This window comes from Oncorhynchus nerka, linkage group LG10 (genome assembly GCF_034236695.1).
Source record: "Oncorhynchus nerka isolate Pitt River linkage group LG10, Oner_Uvic_2.0, whole genome shotgun sequence".
In the NCBI taxonomy this organism is placed as follows: Eukaryota; Metazoa; Chordata; class Actinopteri; order Salmoniformes; family Salmonidae; genus Oncorhynchus; species Oncorhynchus nerka.
In genome coordinates, this window is record NC_088405.1 from 75,620,856 (window position 1) to 75,641,436 (window position 20,581).

At 45.3% G+C, this 20,581-nt stretch overlaps 1 protein-coding gene across 1 annotated transcript in view; it reads right to left on the reverse strand.

The window, feature by feature from the left end:
* Positions 1-5,784: 5,784 nt before the first annotated feature.
* The window catches only part of LOC115136005 (rho GTPase-activating protein 32-like), a 259,254-nt gene continuing 244,457 nt past the window's right edge, over positions 5,785-20,581 (reverse strand). The window contains 11 exon segments of the mRNA XM_029671318.2: positions 5,785-7,813; positions 7,816-8,914; positions 9,004-9,644; positions 10,136-10,999; positions 11,151-11,225; positions 11,361-11,500; positions 11,750-11,951; positions 12,652-12,797; positions 16,643-16,750; positions 17,110-17,192; positions 19,072-19,216. Coding sequence (XP_029527178.2) covers positions 6,762-7,813; positions 7,816-8,914; positions 9,004-9,644; positions 10,136-10,999; positions 11,151-11,225; positions 11,361-11,500; positions 11,750-11,951; positions 12,652-12,797; positions 16,643-16,750; positions 17,110-17,192; positions 19,072-19,216 — 4,555 coding nt within the window. The 3' untranslated portion in view covers positions 5,785-6,761.

Genomic DNA, 20,581 nt, shown 5'->3' on the forward strand with positions numbered 1-20,581 from the left:
GTTCGGGACACTTTTTTATATATATATATATATTTTTTTTTTTTTGAGGTAGGCTATAATCACACTGGTAATATATCTGTTGTTGTATTACTTGTGAGGCACAGCTGAGTGAGCATATATTTAAATATTTTGCTGGGCTGATGGTGCTCGCATCTGATGGCCAATTTTAACTGAGGGAGAGAGCAGCAGATTTCAGGTCCGCCTCTCAACATCCCTCTGCCCTCCCTTTCCTCCACTGACAAAAAAGGGGCACCGTCTTCCAGCTGATGGTGAAACTCGAGTCACATCGCATTATTTCTGCCTCATGCACAAATTCATGTTGTTACCCCTATGAGAAAAGTTAAATATTATTCGATATTAAAACACCCAAGCCGCTAATAATACGCTAATAATAACGCAATCCTTTAGATACACTTTCCTAATCATTCATTATTGCTCAGTGCTTGTTTTAACGCTGAGTGGAAATAGGAAGAACACGCATTTTATGGTTCATAAGTGTTGAATACAAAGTGTTGACAGTGCTGAGTAAGAATTTAAACATGAACTCACTCATAAAAACAGCAGCTCTTTACTGTATTCGTTGACAGTCTCTAGTCTTGGTTTTAAACGTTTTGAAATCTCACAGTATCAATTTTGCTGTATTTTTTTTAAACGCCTTCTACTTTACTGCAGACACCGTAATCTGAGCCACCCGATTGGCCAGCGGTAGTTTTATAGTGCTCTCTGGACCAGCCAGAAAAGCGGAGTTGCACCTTCAGACACATGAAATGGTTCAACATGGTAACAGTTCGCCTACCCGGCGTGCAGGGCAGTTTAATCTGGGTTGCCAACAGTCCGAGACGAATAATACACATTTGTAAATAAACACAAGGCTTAAGGTTTTTCTTTTTACGTAAATGTTTGGCAATTGACTAGGAATGCTTTGGAGATCGACGTGACCACTGCTCTAGAAAGTTGGGTGAAATTCAATCTCGTGCTTCTCTCCGTGGGTTGATATATCCCATAGGACGGCGCATTGTCATTGTAAAATAATAATTTGTTCTTAACGAACCTGCCTAGTTAAATAAAGGTAAAACATTATAATAAATGCTCAGCAGTCCCGGGGGAGCTGCGCGGCAGTCGCTGGGCTACTACACTCGTGCAGTTGAGGGAAAATTGATCAAATGGAGATATGGTCAAAGGTTTCAAAATGCAAATATATCTAGGTTTCCATCCAATCGGAGATGGAATATTCAAAAATATCACCTGTTGATGAATCGATACAGGAGACCAAGTTGAAACACTGGACAAGGTGGATCAGGTATAGTTAAGGCAGTTTATTTTATAGTGTAGAGATATCTGGCATAGCGTGCACGGACTCTCGTTCATCCAGTCCATAGGGAACCTTCAGACAAGAGCCCCGATACATTGTGTACAGTCATTTTATTCATGGGTATGACATAGGTAGATTCTGGTAGATCTGGCCTCTGGTAGGTTGCTGGTAGTTGATTGGCAGTTCCCTCCAGACTGGTGTCGACGTCCCATTGGCAGTTTGGAAGAGTTCTTTGTCTTTGGAGTCCATCCCCAGGAGAGGGAATGAGTGTGTGTATGTGTGTGCGTTCCTGTCTTGGCAAGTCTGTGTGTCCTCGCAATGAGTGTGTGTATGTGTGTGCGTTCTTGTCTTGGCAAGTCAAGGTTGTGTCCTCGCAATGGGTGGGTGTAAATGTGTTGTGCACTCTTATCTGTGTGTCCTCGGCAGTGAGTGTGTGCTCTTGCAGTCACAGGATGTTGTGGCCGAACTGACGGCTACCACCTGTGGCTAGGATGTATCCTGTTTCGACAGTGTTGTGGATGATTTAAATGAGTGTGTGTATGTGTGAGAGATATCCTGTATGAGGCCTACCATGTTTTACTGTGAAAATACGTTGTTATGTGTTGTCTCAGTTATAGCAATGTAATAGCAGTAAGCTGGTCATTTTGCATAGGAAATAGTACTTCATTACACACCTGAGATGTTTTTCCATCAAACAGACAGAAAATACAATTTAAATGGTTTTGAGTTGCATTTAACAATGGTTTTGTCACAATTTGTGTGCATTATCTAGCGAATGTACTAACTCTGGTCTTGGCAGGTGTGCTCTATCCAACAGATCGCCAGTGTTGCCAATTTAGCAACTTTGTCTCTATATTTAGCGAGTATTCAGACCCCTCTAGGGACACATTTTCAAAAAAATCGACTAGGGACAAATCTAGCGACTTTTTCTGGTGTCATTGGAGACTGACCGTTCTTACTCTTCTCAACGAGCAGCAGGTGCTGCCACGGGCCCCACTCCGTCCCAAAGCGGCCCAGTCCTAGCACAGCTGTCCCTCCCAGCTGCAGTCAGAGCAGACTACAAATGAATTGCGCATGCGGGAAGCCGCCGCTGGCTGATGTAAATGTAAAATGTTCTTTGTCTAAAATAAATCACTGCATTTGACTCACACAGCCTCAGTCACTTACTCACCTTGTCCACTGTGTGTGTGTGCCTCTGTGACATAAGCTAAACATCTAGCTGGCTAGCTCATCATGTCTCAGTCTAAATTGTACACTTAAAAATACAGAAAGGCGTGGGAATCAAACCCTGAATTCAGAGGCTGGTTGAAGCCGTTTATTGGAGATGATACACGGACATACTGCCTGTATTATAAGGCTTATTTCTACACCAAACTTAGTGATGTAAAAAAACACATGACAACTCAAAAACATAGCCAAAAGGCAAAGCCTTATAACAGTTCCACCCAAAACAAGCTGCCATTTATGGTTTTAAAAAATTGACTTTGCAAAAAAGCCTGAGGCCACCATGGCATTCATTGGCTATCGCTGAACACTGTTGGTCCATGCTGGCATGTGATCACATTGGAGAAGCATGTAGAGCTGCTTTCTCAGACTCCACTGCTGCTACCCACTTCAAAATGCACAGGACAAAGTGCACAGAAATGATTAATGGTGTTCTAGCATCATACTTTCTGAAAAAGTTGGTTGCAGATGTGGGTGACCAGCGTTTCAGCCTCCTCCTCGGTGAGTCCACAGATGTAAGGGTTTCTAAGTACCTGGGGGTTGTGATAAGGTACTTTAGTGACACCAAGCAGACAATTGTATCAACATTTCTGGGGCTTGTTGAGTTGGAGGGAGGATGCCAAATGTATAGCCCGTGCTGTTGTGGCTTTCCTCGAGAAGTGTTGTCTTAAAAAAAGAGAAACTCCTGTGGATAGGGACCGACAATGCCTCTGTTATGGGGATTAACAATGGGGTCCATAGTGCTGAAAGAGGAGTATGGCCTCAAATATCTGGTTCTTATTCGCTGTGTGTGCCACTCTCTGCAGCTTGCTGTAAGTCGTGCTTCCAATGACACCATCCCCCGTAGTGTGGAGTACTTGGTACGAGAGACTTATAACTGGTTCAGTGTCTCCAAAGCGCAGGGGGGCCTACAACTTTGGGGAGAAACCTTTACAGATAACCAAGGTGTGTGCCACACGTTGGCTCTCCATTGAACCCGCGGTTTCATGCATTTTGGACCAGTGGGAGGAGCTTAGGCTGCATTTCGCAGTCACCAAGTCCAGTGAACACTGCCACATGGCTGAGGTGTTATACTCCATGTACAGTGATCCTCAAAACATATTGTATCTGACTTTTTTTAAGTCAGTGCTGGGTGAGGTACAGTTGGCCATCAAGGCTTTTGAGGGAGAGCAAGTAGATCCTCTTAAGCTACTTGACAGCTTGGTTAGCCTGATCAAGTCTGTGAGTAGCAGGGTGCTGAATCCACTGGCAAATGTTGATGTACTCAAAGGGCCAATAGATGGATACCTCAGTCCCAAACCGTACCATGGTTACCTTTGAGTCAAAGGCAGCTGAGCTCCACCTTGCGCCTGAGGATGAAAACAATGTCTGAAAGCGGTGTGTAGCCTTCACCATCTCCCTCACTAATGAGTTGAGGGTGAGACTGCCGGACAACATCGAAGCATTGCAGTACATCTCAGTTTTCAATGTGGAGGAAACTCTAAAGCACAATAAGAGCCCTGGAGAAATAGAAAAAAATAGCCAAGCTCCTTGGCTACTCCCCTGCAGAGATAGACAAGATTGTCCAGCAATGGCGTGCCATCCATCTTAGTAAATGGAATGAGACAAAAAACACACTGGGCTTCTGGAGTGAGATTTGGAAGTTCAGGGATGCAGCTGATATCAACCCGTTTCAAGAACTTGCCATGGCTGCTGTGTTTGTGTTGTCCTTGCCACACTCAAATGCTGAAGTCGAGAGTGTATTCAGCCAGATGAGTGTGGTAAAAAGCAAACTTAGAAATCGGATGTCCTTGCAGACCCTTAACTCCATCCTGTACATTCGATATGGACTGAAGCTGTCTGGTGAGGCTTGCTATGAGCACCAGCTGCCTGATAATGTTTTGCACCATATTTGCATATCACATCCTTAATCATTTGAGTCAGCTCCCTCAGTTGCTGAACCTGCCATAGAGAGAGAGAGCCTTGACCAAAATGATGATGACCCACTCTTTCTGTGAGCCAACACAGCCTGTGTGTGTTGGAGGGGAGTCTGAAAAAAAACAATTAACCTGAATTAGGGCCAGACTAGTTACCATAATTTTCTCACATTGCCATTGACAGTTTTTTCTATTGTCTCTTTTTGGTCCATTTAGATGGTTAATGTAGATAGTATACAAAAAAAAAAAAATGTTATGGTTAAAAATATTCATGTTTTACTGTGACTTGTTGTAGGTTCCTTAGTGGACCATAAGGTTAAAAAACTAACTAAATTAAGAAAACTAAGCTAAAAAACAAAAAAAATTAAATAAAAAACGAAGTAACTCCGCCAGCGTGTCTCTTTTGTGTCACTTTTGCCAGTCCCAAGCCTGGATAAAAGAGGGTTGGAATTGTGACATAAAAAAAAACAAGAATCAACAGAAGTTCATTTGTAGTTCTAAACATATTTAGGGTGTTTTCTACTCACTTTTTGTCTCTCCCACAGCGTCCATTACAATTACATGCACATGGCCAATTATGCAAATTATGCAACGTAATTTAGAAACTTTTTGGACAGCCAATAGCTACTTTCCTTACTGAGGAGTTGGCAACACTGCAGCAGATACAGTGCGGGTATAGTCAACTACATGATTAGATTATTATGAACAAAAGAGCGAGATTATTTTTATTTGTCAAACAGCAGCCAAGCATCATGTCACCAGAATAAGACCCTCAATATTGGAAAGAAACAAATTCATCACTGGACTTTCACCACCCTGTGGTGCATAAAAAGAAAACTTTTCGCATAATTAATTTTACTAATACAAAAACAACCCACCTTGTCTAGTGTACTTTGTTTTGTCGACATTTGGAAAGTTTACCAACAAATTTGATGTTTCCATCAGGCCTGTCGTTCCATTTTTTTATCCAACGTACTTTACTCTCATAAAAAAGTTAGATGGAAACATGGTTTAAGAACTGCATTTGAAATTGAATGAGATTAATCTGAATCCTCTGTCAATTTGACTGTCTGTTGACAAATTGCACTGAAAGCAGACAGTTGATTCCGGAAAGGTTATCCCACTTTTTGTCTTCTTCAAAATGATCCCAAACATTTATGCTTTAAAATGACTTTATGGTTTTCGACTCTGGGAACATATAAAACAATATTTTTCACATACTCTGAAAATGAGTATATACATTATTTCAAAATGTACTGTAGTGAATTCACTTGCTCGAGCTGAGAAAGCATTTCAATTTGTGTGTAGAATATCAGTTTCTTCGAAAGAACACATTTTTCATAACTTTATTAAGTTAGTCCATTGAAGTTCTTTGCAATTGGCAGAAAAAAAACAAGACTACAAAACAAAACACATTGTAAAATAATAATAATTTTACAGCTCCCAAGGTAACATTGTCATTCTCATAACCAGTCTTTAGCCCATACATGAGCAGGAATGCTTTCACAATCAAAAAGACTGCCAAAATGTTTTGTCCCTCTTACAATGAAGAACAAGCCTCTGTACCAAAAAATTCCATTATATTTAAATTCACTCTGCTTTATAGCAAAAATACATAAAATCTAAGAATGGCACAGTCACAGAGCAAGTAAAATATGAACATAACCCTACTGTACTAGGTGAAAGTACCCAGTGTAGTTCTAGTACTCTTGGGCCCGACCCCAATTCAGAGATGTTTGAAGACTGAAACATATTGCACCGCCATGAGTACACAGAGACAGGAGGGAGGGCACGATGATTTAAACAGATTTTCTCCCACAACAACTTGTACTGTAACATCCAGAAAGTACAATGGATATAGTGGTACATAGAACTGTTCTGTAAGTGATTGAAGAGTACATGCATTTCTAAAATGCAAACCGTCATCCCTGTTATGCTGGAAATCAAACAAAAAAATATATATTTTTACACATTTACATTTTTTTGCAATTCTGGTTTCACATACCTTTTGTTTATAATATCATAAACATTTCTATGATCTGCCACCATTTCAATGAGTCATGACCACATGGCTTCTTAGAACAATTGAAGAAATTATGGTTAATTCAGTACATTCTGTAAAAAGTATCTTATAATTAGATTTTTACAATTCATAAAAAATACAGGGAAGAAAAATTATGTGAAACGGTCCAACAACAGTCCACTGTCCTGCAGAGGCTGTGGAACTTTGAATCTTGAGTTGAGTCACTTATTTGCTTCCTAAAACCCGGGAAAAAGTTTGTTTGACACATTTTTCTCAAGTCTCTTCTTCATTCTGCATGTATTTCTGTCTCGGGCCTCTGCAGGGCCAGTTCAGCTGGGATGAAGGCACCCTGGCCCAGGGCAGTGGAGTACGCTCTGTTGCTGTGGCTGGCCGTGAAGCCAGGGTTGGTGGGGAAAGAGCCCGAGGAGCCCCCACAGGGGTTTTGCATGGGGGCCTGTGGCTGAGGTAATGCTGCTGGGTGGTAGTCATCCATGTTGTCGTAGTGGGACTGTACCGTCATGGTGCAGTGTCTCTGCTGCCCACCGTGGGGCTGGTATGAGTATTCTCTGTCTGACTTGGGCATGGCGGCTTGGCTGTAGTGCTGCTGCTGCTCTCGGACGCATTGCGACCGCTCAGGCTTGGGAGGGGCCTGCGCTTTGACGGGGGCCGACTGTTGTTGCTGGTCATCTTTGTCCTGGTAACCAACGGGTGTTTTGGCCCTGTTCGGATGCCGGTCTAGATCGGACAGTTGGTAGCGAGGTTGGAAGCTCCGAGCTCCGTCCCCTGGGTCGTGTCGACTGGGGTCCTGCTGATGGGACTGGTTGCGGGGTGGGTGTTGGACTTGGTGAGAGTGGGAGGCCTGGCAGGTCTTGGAGCTGCTTTGTTTGTCCCCAGTGGCGGTACCCTGACAGTGGTTCTCTGTCTCCATGTACATGAGGACGTCAGGGTCTGACACCAAGTGTCGGGGAGCGTGCTGGGAGCCTGGCGGTACGCCGTAACACCCATCTTTACTCTCGGCAGACATCAGCACGGATTTGCTGGGGTCTGACTTACTGCGCAGGTGTAGGGTTTCGTACCCCCCCAGGTCGCCAGGCATGAACAGGCCTAAGTTGTCATACTGAGACATGACAGGACCCCTGACCTTCTGCCTTGCCCGGCTCTCCCTGCGGATGGAATGCATCCGGAGCCTTTCCGACTCCTCGGGGTCCCAAGCAAAGTAGAAGGCGGCTCCCTTGGAGCCGTGGCCCGGGGGCACATCTCTGCTGAACAAGCTTTGCTCCTTTCCAGGTGGAAGGACAGGGCGGGACAGGTAGTGGTAGCCGCCCGCCTTGCCCCCGACCGGCTGAGGGTGGGCCCCAGGTCCCGGCTGCTGAACGAGTGTAAGTGCCGCGCCCGGAAGGTCCCATAGGGGTCCACATCGTAGTAAGGGGCGTCCAGCGGGTTGGCGCCAGGCGAATAGGGGCCGTAACGGTACTGCACCCGGCCATTCTCAAAGTAAGGCTGGAGCTGGGTGACGTGGTAGTCGGCCTGAGAGAACTGTTGCGGCTGCTGCTGATAGGCCTTGCACTGGTGGAAGGGCCGCTGGTAGTACAAGAGCTCGTCGTCCGGAGGAACCTCGGTCCGCTGGATGGGCACTGAACGAATGGTTGAGGGCACGTGTAGCGAGTGCACCCTGCGGATGGCGGGGTAGACTGGGGCTCCCTCCATGGGACCATAGCCCGGGCTGGGGGAGATGTACTCGCCCCTCCTGGGGGGCCCGCGGTGCTTCATAGACTGGTGGTAGGACCTGGAGTGAGCATGGGTGTTGTAGCGGTGGTCCGTGCGGGTACTGTAAGGTATCTGAGGCTCCGACTTGGACACGTAGGAGAGGTGTGACGGAACACTGTCTGGCCGGTAGTGGTATGAAGGTTTCCCCACGGGAATGGCCCGTTGGTGGTAGTAGGCCTCCTTAGGAGGCTCCAGTAAGGCAGCCTCTCCCTTGGTGTGGTAGAGGTAGGCTGACTGGTGGGTGGAAGACTTTAGCGCGGGAGGGGGAGGATGGGTGAGGGCCTCTTCAGGAGTGGAGGCCTCTGCCAGGATGTTGTGGAAGATGGCAGAGTTGGCAGCCTCTGTGTGGCTGAGCACAGCGGTTGCCAGTTTGCTCTCGATGGAGCGGACGGGAGGCGTTGGCGGTGTTGGCCCATGGGCATGATGGCGGGTCGCAGGCTCCATGCGGGGCTCTACTGGCTTTATGGCCTCCCATGGTCTCTCCACTTGCTCGGCTGGGGTGGGGGCCACTCTGGTGTTAGGCTGGGGATGGGGCTGTGACTGGGCCTGTGGGTGAGGATGGGACTGTATATGAGGCTGTGATTTAGGCGGAGGCTGAGGCTGCAGAACTGCCACTGGCTGCTCCAAAGGTTTCGGAAGAGTTGGCGACCAGACGCTATCATTTACAAGGACCTGAAAATGAACCAAAAACAATTCCAGTTGGCTATATAGTTACTATTTCAAAGATATGCTGCAAATAAGACACATTTTTGGCAATTTACCTCAGGAGCAGGCTGTGGCAGGACACCCATCTCCTTGCTGCTGGGAGTGGTGGTGGAGGATCCAGTGCTGCTGACCGCTACCTGGCCCATGGCGGGCTGCTGCCTCTCTGGACTCCTCCGAGTGGGGGACACATGGGCAGGAGGTCTGGAGGGAGTGGTGATACACGGGTGGTGGGGGGATGCTGGTGGGGTGAAATCTATATCCTGTCTGGCTCTGGGAGGAGTGGAGGGGGACTTAGTACTGGCGGACGTACTGATTGACTGATGGCTGGCTGACTGGCTTGGCTGTTTGTCAGTAGGGGTGGTGGGAGGGAGAGAGGAAGAAGGGGCGATATTTGGGGTGGTGGTGCTTAGGGTTGGGTTCTGGGCTGCTCCTGTTCTGGGTCCCTTCTTGAGGGAAGTCTGGGGGAACAGGGCTGTGGGAGGGGTCCAGTCAAGGGAGTGTGAGGGCACCTTGGACCTGATGGGGGACTGGGTCTGGGAGGACCTCTGGGTCAGGATGGAATACTGTTGGGCGGACTCTGCCAGGGCCAGCATGTGGGCAGAGTTCTTCTGAGGGGGCAAGGGAGGAAGAGGGGACACGGAGGGGGAACTGAGAGGGCTAGGGGTACCCTTTGGAGAGTCCAGGCTAGCTACGGCTCCTGATAGGGGGAAAAAAACAGAAGGGAACTGCAGTGTGAGGAAAGAGAGAAGAGAAAGTATGCTAGAGGGAAAGAAAAAAGGCAGGCTTGGTCTTCAAGAATAGGAGAGAGGGGGAAGAGTTAAGCATGGCACTCAGGGCAACATAATGTGGAAAAATGTATCTGAGCTGAAATCCATGCAAGGTGCATGAGGTGGGGAAACTAAGCCTAGAAACAAAACAGGCATCATCGATCAAAGCATTATCAAACATAGGCCTTATAATCTAAAAAGAAACATGACAATCATATATTTAAAGGGACAGTTCACCTAAATTACATATTGGTTTCCGTACCCTGTAAGCAGTCTTTAGACATGACCTCCTTGTCCATAGACTGCTTACAGGGTAAGGAAACAAATATATAATTTTGTAATTTGGGTGAACTATACCTTTAACATAAAAAATAAACAAAGTGAATACAAATTCAATGTAGCGGCTGTATGTATCACTGACCTGGCTGTTCCTGGCTACTGGTTGCTGAAGGTTGCTGGGCAGTGCTCTCTTCTGTTGAGACTTGGCTCTCAGTGTTGATGTCATTGTCGAAGGTGGAGAGTTTACAGTGCAGCTCCATCTGGAAGGCCTCACTCAGCGACGGCTCCCCTGTCCTCAGCAGCACTGAGCCCATTAATGTTGGAGAATCCCCGGGCTGTCCCGAGGAGGGGGGGGGGGGCTGGGGAACAACGTAGTTTTCTGTAAGCCTACTGGGAAACGCCATGGCAAATGGCTCTGAAATGGCTAGAATGGTCGCCTTAAACTTTATAGGGGAAACCTGTAACGGTTTGTCTGGAAAAGACATGGAGCAGGTCAGCTTCTTGCTCTCAGCTTTCTTTCTCGTGGCCGGGCTGAGGTCGGGTGACAGGAAGGGGAAGGTGAATGTCCCCGGGAAGGAGGGTGAGACAGGCACCGAGCCATTGTCAATGCTGCCTTGGCTCCTCTTTAGACTGGTGCTCTCACCCGCCGCGCCCATGGCTACATCACTCAGCCCGAGGGGGAAGGAGAAAGAGCCATCTTGCAGGCTGCACTGGAACGACATGGGGTCAAAGTCCAACGACGCCATGCCGATGTCGGGGAGGCTAAGGTCCACGTCTTCGTTGGCCAAACACGGAGGCGAAATGAGGGCGGGCACGCAGATGGGCCCCTCGTCCCCATTGCTGTCCCCTCTGTCGTGGGTGGGGCCCCCGCTGTGGTCCTGGGTAAGGTTGTCGTAGAAGTTGCAGTGCTGCCAGGTGTGGCTGTCCAGCAGGTCCCCATTGAAGGAGGCAGAGAGGGCATCGCTGCTGGAGCGGGGCCGCCGCGGACGGTACACCTTCGACTCTCCTATGGGGGTCAGGGAAATCATCAATTCAAAGACAAGTCACATTTTTTATTAGAGAAAATGATCTACTACTACATTACTACTTGGACCATAGCACAGACTGCCACTCAAGAATAGGCTCAGTCAGCCGAGAGGAGCCCCATGGAACATTACCTCCAACGTTGTGTAGCGAGGTGAGTGACTCCTCGCTTTTGGCCGATCGGAGCGTCCCAGTGTCCCCTCTGCCTCCTGAAACGCACCAGACTGGCATTAGTTTACATACATTAGGACAATCAAATATATATCCTACTTTAGTCTATTTGTGAGAAGGGTCAGAGCGAGTGATGGGTAGAGTTTGGGTGGAAAAAGGAAAGGGAATCTAACCTGCCATGGCCTGGAGTTCGTTGGGTTCGCTGGGGTTGCGGTGCAGCTTGCGCTTGGACATGGACGAGGACTTGCCCAGGTTGAAGAAGGAGCGCCAGCTGCCCACCGGAGACTTCTTGGACTTGATTGGGGGCCTCTTTCTGTAGGGGGTGAATGGAGAAAAGGAAAAAGTGATTTGGGACAACAAGTAGTCCTATGTCCTTTTGTAATCTGTGCCTAAAGAACACAACTCATATTTATGAAACAATATAACTATGCGTTCATGGTTTGATGGTACGACATTCCCATTTAAGTAGCGTGTCATTTATGCCTCCTCCATTTCCATGCTTTATACCTCATAGACAAACATCGTCTGTTAGAAAGATACCAGGGCCTCAGGACGTTCATACCTCTCAGTAGGGAACTCGATGATGGTGTGGAACTTGCCCTGCAGGGCTGCAGGGCCCTCCCCCACCTCAATGTACTTGCTGTCGGCTGTGACGGGGGAGTTGATCTGGGCCTGGGTCCGGGCCTGGGCCTCCTCCAGGGTCAGCAGCTTGGTAGAGGGGGATGACACCAGCAGGGACTTGGGCCGCGACAACGAGTTGTGTCCTAGGGGAGAAATGATCATCATGTACACTATGTTGTGGAAGAGACAAATGACTTGCATAAATGTGATTGTTCTGAGTAAGCTACTTTTTCTGAATGAAAGGAAACTTTGGGCCAGGGAAGACTTGGGTCAGGTAGATTCTGTATGCACACAATTTTCTTGTGCATGACAAATTATGACAAAGAATCGCCACTGGCATATAAGAATCCTCCAGATTCATTTAGCACCATAGCACATAGATGAGTATAGATAACCTCCCAATGTCACGCCTTGGTCTTAGTATTTTGTGTTTTCTTTAATTATTTGTTCAGGCCAGGGTGTGACATGGGTTTATTGTATTGTCGTATTGGGTTTTTTGTAGGCATTGGGATTGTGGTTGATTAGGGGTGTGTCTAGTATAGGCTTGGCTGCCTGAGGCGGTTCTCAATCAGAGTCAGGTGATTCTTGTTTTCTCTGATGGGGAACCGTATTTAGGTAGCCTGGGTTTCACTGTGTATTTGGTGGGTGATTGTTCCTGTCTCTGTGTAGTGTTCACCAGGCTGTATTAGGTTTCACGTTCCGTTTGTTGTTTTGTATTTATAAGTTATTTCATGTATCGCTATATCTTTCATTAAAGAACATGAGTAACCACCACGCTGCATTTCGGTCCGACTCTCTTTCGACAGACAAACGTCGTTACACCCAACAGGTTGGCATGCGTACCTGCTCCCTCCCGTATGAGCGAGCTGAGCTTGGGGTTGAAGAGGACGTCTACGTGGTTCAGTATGAACTCCACCACCACCGACTGGATGCGGACCTCCATGAAGGCTGCTGTGCCGCTGAAGCAGGCTGACTCTATCTGCTTGGACCTGGGGAGACCGGTAGGGAAACAACACGGGGGTTCAGCCATGGGGAAAGTCAACCAAATTCAAATGGTTTTCAACAAAGACTCATGCTTCAACAAAAAGGCAGAAGGGATGTGTTTTTGTGGCTTAAATTAAGTCATAACAGGCATTGTTGGTACAAGACTATAGTAGCAACTGTAGAAACTTAGAGCAGTGGTTCAAAGTGTTTATGGTCCCGCACCCCTTCAAACATTCAACATCCAGCTGCGTAGCACCAGGGTCAGCGCACTCTCAAATGTTTTTTTTTTTATGCCATCATTGTAAGCCTGCCACACACACACACTAAATGATACATGTATTAAACATAAGCATGAGTATGAGTTATCATCACAACCCGGTTCATGGGAAGTAACAAAAATCTCTTATAGGACCAGGGCACAAATAATATTATTTTTTAGCCATCTTACATATAAAACCGTATTTGTTTATCAAAAATTGTGAATAACTCAACACAGGTCAATGTGAAGGGTATGCTTGAAAGGATGCACATAACTCTCCAATACAACTCAACGTTGCAGAGAGTCTCAGTGTTAAATAATTTTCCACACACAGTCTGTGCCTGTATTTAGTTTTCATGCTAGTGAGGGCCGAGAATTCACTCTCACATAGGTACGTGGTTGCAAAGGGCATCAGTGTCTAAACAGCATGATTTGTCAAGGCAAGAAACTGAGTGCAGCCCTATCCAGAAATCGAACAGTGGATTCTGATTAAATTAAATTGTCACAGAACCGCTTGTTGCAATTTCGATGCGGCTCTCTTGTTCAGATATCGGTAAGTGGACTGGAGGCAGGACATGAAAGGGATAACGAATCCCGTTTGTGTTGTCCGTTTTAGGAAAGTACCTGCATAATTGTGCACCCAGCTCACTCAGGTGCTTCGTTATATCACATTTGACATTGTCCGTAAACTTCAGATTATTTGCACACAAAGAATAATGCAATGATGGAAAGACCTGTGTGTTGTCCTTGTTAATGCAGACAGAAAAGAGCTCCAACTTCTTAACCTCTTCAACCTATGGGGGCGCTATGTCATTATTGGATAAAAAAACGTGCCCGTTTTGGAAAGCTTTGGAAAGCTTTGGAAAGAAAACACTCTACCGTTTCCAAAACTGCAAAGATATTATCTGTGAGTGCCCCAGAACTGATGCTACAGGCGAAACCAAGATGAAACTTCAAACAGGAAATGAGCAGGATTTTTGACGCTCTGTTTTTCATTGTCTCCTTATATGGCTGTGAAAGCGCCACGAATTAGCCTGCCCTTTCTATCGTTTCTCCAAGTTGTCTGCAGCATTGTGACGTATTTGTAGGCATATCATTGGAAGATTGGCCATAAGAGACTACATTTACCAGGGGTCCGCCCGGTGTCCTTTGTTGAAATTGTTGCGTAATCTCCAAGCTGCTCGCATTCATCCATGTGATTGAGACAGAGAGGAGACTTCCAGAAATGATATATCATGAAGAGATATGTGAAAAACACCTTGAGGATTGATTCTAAACGTTTACCATGTTTCAGTCGATATTATGGAGTTAATGTGGAAGAAAGTTTGGCGTTTGGATGAATGAATTTTCGTTTTTTTTGGTAGCCAAACATGATGCAGAAAACGGACCGATTTCTCCTGCACAAATAATCTTTCAGGAAAAACTGAACATTTGCTATCTAACTGAGAACATCCGAAGTTCTTCAAAGGTAAATTATTTTATTTGAATGGTTTTCTGGTTTTTGTGAAAATGTTGCCTGCTAAATGCTAACGCTAAATGCTAACGCTAAATGCTAACAAATGCTTGTTCTGCTATGGTTGAGAAGCATATTTTTGAAAATCTGAGATGACTGTTGTTAACAAAAGGCTAAGCTTGAGAGCTAGCATATTGATTTGATTTGATATTTTCATGAATAGTTAACGTTGTGTTATGCTAATGAGCTTGCTGATAGATTTACACAATCCTGGATACATTTTTTTTTCTTAGCTAAACGTGACGCACAAAATGGAGCGATTTCTCCTAAACAAATAATCTTTCAGGAAAAACTGAACATTTGCTATCTAACTGAGTCTCCTCATTGAAAACATCAGAAGTTCTTCAAAGGTAAATGATTTTATTTGAATGGTTTTCTGGTTTTTGTGAAAATGTTGCCTGCTGAATGCTAACGCTAAATGCTATGCTAACGCTAAATGCTGTTACACAAATGCTTGTTTTGCTATGGTTGAGAAGCATATTTTTGAGAATCTGAGATGACAGTGTTGTTAACAAAAGGCTAAGCTTGAGAGCTAGCATATTTATTTCATTTCATTTGCGATTTTCATGAATAGTTAACGTTGCGTTATGGTAATGAGCTTGAGGCTGTATTCACGATCCCGGATCCGGGATGGCTCGACGCAAGAAGTTAAATCACAGTCTCAATTTTGTCCAGCACATTGAATATAGTTGCAGAGAGTCACTGTAATCCTATATTCAGATCATTCAGGCGAGAAAAAACATCATCCAGATAGGCCAGTCGTGTGAGAAACTTGTCATCATGCAAGCGGTCAGACAAGTGAAAATTATGGTCAGTAAAGAAAACTAAGCTCATCTCTCAATTTAAAAAAAGTGTGAATACTTTGCCCTTTGATAACCAGCACACTTCTGTATGTTGTAAAAGCGTTACATCATTGCATCATTGCATAATGCAGAAAATACACAAGAGTTCAGGGGCCTTGCTTGAACAAAGTTAACCATTTTCACTGTAGTATCCAAAATGTCTTTCAAGCATTCCCTTGGTAGCAAGAGCCTCTCGGTGGATGCTGCAGTGTACGCAAGTGGCGTCGGGAGCAACTGCTTGCACTGCTTACCACTACTATGTCTCCCTCTCATGGCTTTTGCGCACCATCAGTACAGATACCAACACATCTTGACCACCATAGTCCAATGGATGTCAAAAAGCTGTCCAGTACTTTAAAAATATCCTCTCATGTTGTCCTGGTTTCCAGTGGTTTGCAGAAGAGGATGTCTTCCTTAATTGACCCCCCATAAACATAACGGACATACACCAGGAGCTGTGCCAGGCCCGCCACGTCTGTGGACGCATCTAGCTGTCATGTATATAATTCACTGGCTTGTATGGGAAGCAGTAATTGTTTCAAACAGCTCCTGCCATGTATGTCACTGATGCGTCATGAAACAGTGGTTTGTATTGTTTTTTGGGGCCTTTTCCCCCAGAATTGTCCTAGCCCAGCATTGTCCTCGCCTCCACGGCAGCAAGAAGAATTAAGTCCTCCACAACAGTATGGGGCTTGCCTGTCCTAGCCACTCGGTAGCTCACCATATAAGACGCTTCTATAACCTTCTAATTAATGGCATCTGTTGCCTTTATACATGTTTTACTACTCGAAAGTCGTCCTTTTCTTGCTCAAAAAACTCCTGTGGCGTATATTTCAAATTGTCATGTTTTTTTGTCATGTCTGCGCAAGAGTGAAGGTTTCCGCGAGAGAGTAACAGCTAATGTGATTGGATGTTAATTACTTGACTCTGCTACCTGTATTTGACATTGTGTTATTACTTCGCTGAACACTTGGTTTAATTTAATTTTTTTGCAGTGAAACGAGGCTACTCAGGTGAGAAAAAAACCCTCACCCAACTGTATAGCCCGTTGGAAAATATTTAATGTACCGTTGATTAAAAAAAAAAAAAAAAATAAAAACGTGAATCACATTTTTATTTGGCGTACCAGTTTGGCAATACCTGACTTAGAGCAACTTCATGTACTCAATCTATCAATAATACTGAGATATGAACAATAACATGACTTTTAACAAGACAGTAACAAAGTTGTCTGACCTCAGAAGGTTGGGGGCCCAGACGATGGCCAGGTTCTTGCTGTGCATGTTGGTCACGTAACTGAAGGTGGCCAGATGGGACAGGTGCCTCATGAGGAACTCCAAAGTCCTGGGAACAAGATGGAGGATGAAGAACACAATTCATTTACACCAGTTCTACTTCATAGAGCCTCATTAGCTTCAGTAGTACTGTGCTATTGTTATAAAAGCAGGCAGTGTTTATCTGAACCAGGTGAGATGTTCTATGACTACTTCTATGAACTTTTGACCTAATTGTATAATCATACCATTCTAGAGCTGTATGAGTGTAATATAATAACCATCCACTATGTTTTTATAACACACATATTGTATATTATGACACCCTTCTGATCCAAAAAAGATATATTGACATCCTGTTACGGAGACAGTACTGTGTGTGTTGTATCCTGTGAGTTCCTGCAGGGGGCAGCCTGGCTCTGCTCTAACCTGTAATGCGGTGGCGGCAGCTGCTGGATGACATCATGTATTTTGATGAGCCGCTCCTCATCTGTAGCTGCAGAGACGGCCTCCTGTGGAGCGGAGAGGAATGAGGAAGACTGAGGGGAGGATGGAGGGAGTAGAGTGGTACGGGTCAGTGCCTCTGGGTTCAGAAGTGCTTACTGCTTGACACCTCCACCAAGTTAGTCAGCCAGGGGTGGTGCAGAGAGGAGGCACTTGCACAAAGCTTGGCTGAGCCAAAGGGGCATAACGCTGCCTGCACTCCCTCCTCCACCCTTTCCTTCCCCGCTCTTCCATAGCAACCAGCAAACATTTACACCCAGACTATTTGGTTTGGTGAGGGTTTTGATTTCAAGTCAGAGAGAGTGTGGTTTGTCTTATTTGTAATACTAGTTTAAAGTGGATGCCATGTGCTTAGGTTTTGGAGTGGGGTTCCTCCAAAAGTGTAGTGTTTGGTGAATTGAGAATGAGATCACTGAGGGGCCATGACTACCTTGATATTTTGATTAGGGGGGGAATGTATTAGATTGGCCCATCCTCATAAATACAGTACTTATTACCCCTTAGATGAGTGACACTTGAACCTGGAAAGAGTCTTGAACATACCCCCCGCAGAGATAGAAAAATGTACACTGAACAAAAATATAAACTCAACATGTAAAGTGTTGGTCCCATGTTTCATGAGCTGAAATAAAATATCACAGAAATGTCCCATATGCACAAAAAGCTTATTTCTCAAAAATGTGTTTACATCCCTGTTAGTGAGCATTTCTCCTTTGTCAAGACAATCCATCCACCTGACAGGTGTGGCATATCAAGATGCTAATTAAACAGCATGATTGTTACACAGGTGCACCTTGTGCTGGAGACAATAAAAGGCCACTCTAAAATGTGCAGTTGTCACAACACAATGCCACAGAAATACATTTTTTTTTGTATTTTACCCCCATTTTCTCCCAAATCTGGTCTCATCACTGCAACTCCCTAACGGACTCAGGACGTGAAGGTCGAGACATGCATTCTCCAAAACTTGACCCGCCAAACCGCGCTTCTTAACACTAGCCGCACCAATGTGTCAGAGGAAACACCGTCAACTGACGACCGAGGTCAGCCTGCAGGCACCTGGTCCGCCACAAGGTGTCGCTAGAGTGAGATGTGCAAAGTAAAGCCCCCCCGGCCTAACCGGGAACGAACCCGGGTCTGTAGTGACGCCTCGAGCACTGCGAGGGAGTGCCTTAGAGCGCTTTGCCACTCGGGAGGCCTCAGATGTCTCAAGTGTTGAAAGAGCGTGCAATTGGCATGCTGACTGCAGGAAGGTCCACCAGATAATTTAATGTTAATTTCACTACCACAATGCCAGTTTAGAGAATTTCGCAGTACGTCCAACTGGCCTCACATCCGCAGACCATGTGTATGGCGTAGTGTGGGCAAGCGGTTTGCTGATGTCAACGTTGTGAACAAAGTGCCCCATGGTGGCAGTGGAGTTATGGTATGGGCAGGCATAAGCTACGGACAACGAACACAATTGCATTTTATCGATGGCAATTTAAATGCACAGAGATACCGTGACGAGATCCTGAGGCCCATTGTCGTGCCATTCATCCGCAGCCATCATCTTGTGTCAGCATGATAATGCACTGCCCCATGTCGCAAGGATCTGTACACGATGCATATCTGTATTCCCAGTCATGTGAAATCCATAGATTAGGTCGTAATGAATTATTTGAATTGACTGATTTCCCTATATGAACTGTAACTTAGGAATTGTTGCGTTTAAATTTTTGTTCAGTACATTTTGGACATGGAAATTCGACTCCAGCTCTGGACTGTGCGAAACCTAATAAATACCATCTAGCAACATGTTAGTGTGGGAAAGCGGGATTTGTTTATTTTGGGTGGAGAAGGACACTCAGGGAGGGTGCCTACGCTGTGCCAAGAGAAGGTGCTTACAGAGAATTTCTCGTAGAGCTGATAGGTGAGCAGGGGGTTGGGCAGCTCACGAAAGTAGAGCTTGCAGAGGGAGCCTACACAGTGGATGTCCTGGATGTACACGTCTTTAGTCAGGTCGGGGATCTGCTCTGAGTCAAACTCATGCCTAGTGGAGGGAGGGAGAGAAAGAGAGAGAGAGAGGGAAAGAGAATTGAGAGAGACATACATTAACCAAGTTTTTATCCACAGTTTTAAGCATGTGAAGTCATGACATAGATCTTTTTATGTCAGTAAAATAAATAATGTGAGAAATGGAAGTGGAAACTCATATATGCGTAAATATCTATATAATAACCACAATATCGAAGTAAACACAATGATTATGGTGTGTGGTCCTCCCACTATGACTCGGGAAACCATGCAGTTTCCTAGGCTACAGATGGAATGAGTTATGATGAACTTCAGCGTGGTGAAAGTGCACAGTAATGAGCTTGTTGCTCCTTTTCAACAAATATTGAGGGTCTTATTCTGGTGACATGATAATCGATGCTTGACTGCATTTGATAAATATTCTCACTCTTTTTCCATAATAACCTCATGTAGACTAGCCTACCCGCATCTGCGAGCTGTTGGCACGTGCCAAGACCAGATGGGCACATTTCCTATTTATCGCAACAGTTTTTGTGGAAACCAGGAAATGGCGGAGCGATTTCTGTATAGTGCATCTTTAACAAATGGAAATGTTGATTTTGAGGTGGTTCTTAAATCTCAATCCTGAGCTAAACCATGTAAATACTTATTGCCGGTTAAGGGTTATACTTATTAAAGGAGGGGGGAAAAAAGACAAGAAAGCCCCATAAATACAAAAAATATATATATTTCAGGGTTGGCTTCGAGGCGCCAAACATTCCATCCTCTTCCCTGTCCAAAATGTTAAAGTTACAGGGTGAGCTGACATCGGGGTTCGCGGTTGGCGGAGTGAAAATGTCAGTTACTTGGACTGTTTCAGAGGACAAAACGAACAGCACAAAAATGTGATGGGAAAAGAACAGTTTGGGCTCATCTTTTTCTACAAGTTATGGTCAGTCAATAGGTTGACGAGGGACTTCCACACGCACGCACCCACACACATTGTTGTCGAGGGATGCCCACTGTGCCTACACAGAGGAAAATCCACATATCGCATGCGAAGGAAAAGATAAATGAGATTTTTTGTTTACAGTGCCAGTAATCTTTGATGGAATTTTTTTATGTGATGTATGGCATACGTGGATTATCTTTGGGAGTTGGGTTCCACCCCTTACTTCATGTGACGAGAGTTGTATTCATTGAACATGAACTGATATTGATTGAGTACAATGGCACCTGGTAGTCAAGGTCCATGGTGTTAAAACGCTTTGTTTTCTCTCAATACCGAGGGATAAACAAATTCTCAGAAGTTGATGGCGGGTGTACACTTGAGATCACTTCTATGAATGCCCTATGAGGCAGACCCATGTTTAACGGATAGTGCTGCTAAATTTGTGTGTGT